Genomic DNA, 5578 nt, shown 5'->3' with positions numbered 1-5578 from the left:
AGTGAGTGTTATCCAGGTTAAAAAAAACGAACAATGACAAAATAGCTTGTAGCTAGTTAGCTTCTGGAGGTTCTTGAGTGTGTTCTAAAAATTAAAAATAATAGCGATTCCGTATCACATTGGGTGAGGCAGGTTACCGGAAGGTATAAACAAATTAAAAATCGGAAAGAGATAAGAGAGTAAATATGGGTCCAGTGAGTGTTTGGGACGAGGCGATTCAGACGGTTAGCAGGCCTGTGCTAACAAGCTAACAGTTAGTAGGCCGGGGCTAAACAAGGTAGCAGTTAGCAGGCCGAAATAGCAAGCAGGGAGATAGCAAGGGCTAGAGAGTTAGCCTTTGGGGGACGTCGCGATGGGGTGAGTCTGTTTATTCCTCTTCATGCGGTGACATCGATAGACCGGTCGTGGGTCCGGTAATTGTAGCCCAGGAGTATGCTACGGTGGTAGGTATTGTAGCCCAGGAGTATGCTACGGAGGTAGCACAGGTGCTCTGGCGGGGCTAGCTTCAGGCTAAGTGGGTGGAAGCGCTAGCCAGCAGTAATCGTCCGGGGTTGCGGTTTAGCTAAATAACTAGTTGTGAAGATCCAGATGTTCCGTTTGCGGCGGGAATCCGGGGATAAAAAAATAAAAAAATAAATAGGTCCGTTATGCTCTGGTTAGAGTCGCGTTGTTCGAACTGGCGAGAGGTTTCCGAGCTAAAGGTTAGCTGAAGGCCGCTAGCATAGCTGGTAGTTAGCTGGCTAGCTTCAGTTGAGGGGTTCCGGAGTAAATATAAATACTAAATACTTTAGGAAAAAAGAAAAATAGCTACGTTGGGTGAGGCGGGTTGAAGGAGAGTATTTGGAAGCTGTGGTTTAGCAAAATGTTTTAAAAGATATGCGAAGAAAAAATATGTAAAAACGAAAAAAGACGAAATATACACGGGACAAGGGACACGACACGTCTTACTGCTACGCCATCTTGGAATGTGAATGAGATTCTAAGAGTATATGCCCATTAATGATTTCAGATCATTCTTGAAGATGATTAAGATGATTCAGACAAAAAATGGTATTGTGTTAAATTGTGTTTGGGAAATAAATATATATATACGTTTTTTTTAAAGGTAGTCGTAATATTTCATTCAGTACAGAAATGTGTAGGTAGTGCTGAGACCACTTTTTTGGATGCTATGTATTCAAATCTGTAGTGTTGAAATTAATTATAATTATTCCCAGAGATACACAACATCTTGAAATACATACTGAACAAAAATACGAATGCAACATGCAACAATTTCAGCAACCTCTGCCCCCGACGGGGGGTGCTGAAGAAGCCGAATGTGGAAGTCCTGGGCTGGCGTGGTTACATGAGGTCTGTGATTGTGAGGCCGGTTGGATGTACTGCCAAATTCTCTAAAACGACGTTGGAGGCAGCTTATGGTAGGGAAATTAACATAACATTCTCTGGCAACAGCTCTGGTGGACATCCCTGCAGTAAGCATGTCAATCGTCAGGTGCTTCTACACCTGCATTGCTTGCTGTTTGGGGTTTTAGGCTGGGTTTCTGTACAGCACTTTGATATATCTGCAGATGTGAGAAGGGTTATATAAATACATTTGATTTGATTTGTACGATCCCTCAACACTTAAGACATCTGTGGCAATGTGTTGTGTGACAAAATGGCACAATTTCGAGTGGCCTTTTAGTGTCCCCAGCACAAGATGCACCTGTGTAATGATCATGCTGTTTAATCAGCTTCTTGATATGCCACATCTGTCAGGTGGATGGATTATCTTGGTAAAGGAGAAATACTCACTAAAAGGGATGTAAACCAAGTGGTGGCAAAATTAGAGAGAAATAAGCTTTTTGTGATTTCTGCAATTTCTTTTTGTGATTTCTAACCCTAACCCTAACCCTTTTATTTTAGCTCATGAATCAAGGGACCAACACTTTACATGTTGCGTTCATATTTTAGTTCAATTTATGTAGATATCTTTGTTAGAAAGAATACTATACTTCCCTTGAAGGAATTATGCTGAATGTAAATGTCTCAATTTACCCCACTTCCCTACAGGTTAACTTTTGAATTCCCCCAACTGTATGTTAGGACTACAAAAGAAGAAAGCCTGGCAATGTAATGTGTATAAAGCATTACATTTGTTATGCTATTTGAGAAAATGCAACAACATCAGTAACATTTATTGCTGGGCATAGATAGTATTTCCTGTTACAAAATAATTCAAAAAAATATATCTATGTGAACCTAGTTTTGTTAATAGCATAGCTAATCCACATCTCCATTTTGCACTTGTCCTTAGATATTTGCAAACATCTCATTAAGATATTGACACCTTGGCTGTGTTCATTAGGCCCCAACTGGAAGAAAACTGACTGAAACAAGAAGGAACGTTCTGGACTTGTCCAATAATGAACAAAACATTTTTGCTCCTGGTGTGCCCTAATGAATAAGACCTGTTGTGTTCAATTTAAAAAAAAAATGTTGTGTGCTGTAATGATCACAACCCTTGACTGCCGTGGTCGATTCGTCATCTGCACCCAATTCTGAATGAGAAGCATCCCTTTACTCTCCTGTGTGGATTGTGGATTATCCCGTAAACATTCTGAAGGAGATATGCATAAGTCAAATTAACTACACATTTGAGAAACAATTTTCATTAAAACATTTTTTAATTATGTTTTATTGTCACATACACCAGAATGGTTATATGAATGGTTATATGACTAACTCATATTCTTGGTGTCCTCCACATTATTCACGTCCTTTATAACAAATTATTATTTACACTGACTTGCCAAAGCTTAGCATTAGACCATTGTTCCTCCCTCTAAGTGCTTTCAATACAAAATGTATACATTTCTACTGTGCCAATTATGGCCAGATAGTTATATTGTTAATACCTCAAAATGAAAAAAGAATGCTTCATCATTTTTCTGGTTGCGAAAGCATACCCGATACTTACTGCGACTTCTTATTTAAGTATAGTTGGATATTTGATGGACCGTTTTGTTTACACAGTACACAAATTACATAATCTAAATGAATGACGAGAACTGAAAATGCCCAAACTTAACATTGATCTAAACTGTACATCTCTTGTACCTGCTCTCTTCCCATATACAATCCACCAAGTCATTTGAGCCTGAGTAAAAATTAAAATAAAATTTAAAAAAAGAAATATTCTATGGTATCCAGGATGCCAATTTTCATTGTCAGTAGTAACAATCTCCTTCGGAAAAATGTTACATTTCTGCAACCCATTCTTAATCTCCTCGGATGATCGTTCTTTGGCTGCTATGGGGCATAAGGTCCCAGAACTCGTGACAGAGGCACTGGCAGAAGCCGTAGACCATGATCATGACGAGGCTTGCCGGGACCAGGCTTACCAGAAGGACCCCCAGGGTGGTCTTCTGCATGATGAGCAGGTAGACTCCCATGGGCAAGGAGCTGAAGTAGAGGAGCCCCAACACCCACACCAGTGCCCGGGCGGCGCAGTTCCACACCGCCCACCTCTGGGTGATGGAGGCCATGGAGTCCAGACTGGAGGAGTGGTAATCCCTACCCTGGATGGTGCCCACTCCAGGGGGGTAGGGGTGGTGGTCCTGAGGGGATGGAGGCGGTTCCATGATGGTGATGACCATGTAGTTGGGTGAGCCGCGGATGGAGGAGTAGGTGTGGGTGGTGGTAGTGGTAGTGGAGGAGGATGGGGAGCCGCTGGGAGGGTTGCCCATGAGTGAGCTTAGGTGCCTGGGGCTGAGCAGTAGCTCAGTGGGGCCCTCATTGGGGTGGTGCAAGTTCCTCTGGTTCCGGGTCTGGAGGGTCAGCGCGGCCACCAAGTTGCAGTCATCTGGCAGGTTACCCACCGCCTCGCCCGGGAAACTAGTGACGAACCGGCAAAACGGGCACACCACAGCATTGGGTGGCGACTCGCCCAAGTCTAAGATCTTGGCCAGGCACTTGGCACACAGGCGGTGACAGCACTCGAGAACCTTAGGGCGCCGACTGCCCAGGCTATATGGGCAGTAACAGATCATGCACTCCAGATCCTCCGTGCTGAAGCCCTCCACTATCCCCCCTTCCTCCATATTCCGTAACTTCCCCATCATCTCTCTCTCTCTCTCTCTCTCTCTCTCTCTCTCTTTTTCTTTCTTTATTTCTGTCTGTCTCTGTCTGTCTCAGCTCCCCACAGGATCAACGGAAGAAGATGACAGTCCAAAGCTTTTGGGGAAATTCAGCGTTGGAAGACATGACGAGAGGCAGCAGCAGCCTTCTGATGGCGACGACAGTAGCAACGCTCCGCTCCGGAGGAGGTTTCAGGGTCATCCTGGTTGTCTGTGCAGCTCCTGTGGTGTGTGTATGTGTGGGTGTGGGTGTGTGTATGGGAAGCCTAGCGCGTTCTAGCCTCTGGGGTACGCGCCTCGGCTCAGTTTGGGGTAGGCCTAACTACGCGTCATGCGGGGCCAAAAGCCTTTCATGCACCACAGAGAGAGAGAAAGAGAGCGAGAGAGAGATGGAGGGGAGAGGCCATCATTGAAAAAAAAGATTTGTGTTAACACAGCATTAGAACAGAAAAAACAGGGGCAATGAACAACAAAGCAGGGCCTGTACAAAACAGGACTGGAATTTTCGAGCCCAGCCTTTTGTTGCCAGTTTAAATTCAGTCCAATTAGTGGTGGGTTCTCTTTCGTTTTCTGGTACTGTGTCTGTTAATGGTCTCTGTGTGTGTCTGTGTGTGTCATGAAGAATCTTCCAAAGAGTTTTCGGTCTGAAGGAGATGACAGGATGTACTGATCAACTCAATGTTGATGATCATTTTTCTTGAAGTGAAGATAACATGGAGGAGGTGAAGATTTATGGGCCAGTAAAGACTTCTGTGATTGGGAGGGAAAATGGAGCATGTCATTGTTGGGGATAGTGATTTGGCAGTAAACTGTGCTCTTGTGCTCTCTTTGAAAGAACTTCTAAGCCTAATAACAATGATGTTAGTCCGGATGCTGAAAGGGGAAACTGAATGATAAGAGAAAAGACAGTCAAAGATGTTCTTTTCGGTTATTTACAAAAAAATAAGTCATGGATGCTTTTCTAGCAGTAGACAACAAGAAATCGACAGGGGCAAACCAATTGGATCCTGGTCTGCTTAAGTGTGCAGCACCTAGCATTGTTGGCTCAAGAACCCACATTTTTTTAAATCTAACATTGTTAAATGACTTAAATGTAATGTAAATGTTATCAGGAAATATTCCATAAGTATAGAAATCAGGTCTTGTGCTGCCGCTCCATAAGGGAGGGGGTAGTAGGGATCTTAGTAAGTATTGCCCCCATTCAAGGGTTTTTGTCTTGCTCAGATTCTTGAATCCTTGGTAAATGTGCAACATTTTTATCTGAGAAATGTATTTGGAATGTAAACCCATAAGGGTTTAGACCTGGGAATAGTACTATTACTATAGTACTATTGTAAATAGCCCATCCAACCAACCAACTACCTACCTCATCCCCAGTTCTTTTTGTTTATTTCTGCTCTTTTGCACACCAGTATTTATACTTGCACATCTTCATCTGCACATCTATCACTCCAGTG

General features: G+C 43.2%; 1 protein-coding gene across 1 annotated transcript; it reads right to left on the bottom strand.

Moving 5' to 3' along the window:
• Positions 1-3263: 3263 nt before the first annotated feature.
• Positions 3264-4193, bottom strand: rnf182 (ring finger protein 182). The gene has a single exon (XM_064926991.1). It carries the CDS (start codon positions 4104-4106, stop codon positions 3264-3266), a length of 843 nt encoding a protein of 280 aa, XP_064783063.1. The 5' UTR covers positions 4107-4193.
• Between the last annotated feature and the right edge of the window lie 1385 nt (positions 4194-5578).

The sequence above is a fragment of the Oncorhynchus masou genome, chromosome 3, assembly GCF_036934945.1.
Source record: "Oncorhynchus masou masou isolate Uvic2021 chromosome 3, UVic_Omas_1.1, whole genome shotgun sequence".
Lineage (NCBI taxonomy): Eukaryota > Metazoa > Chordata > Actinopteri > Salmoniformes > Salmonidae > Oncorhynchus > Oncorhynchus masou.
The sequence above is the reverse complement of the archived record's forward strand: the minus strand, read 5'-3'. Positions and strand labels throughout refer to the sequence as shown.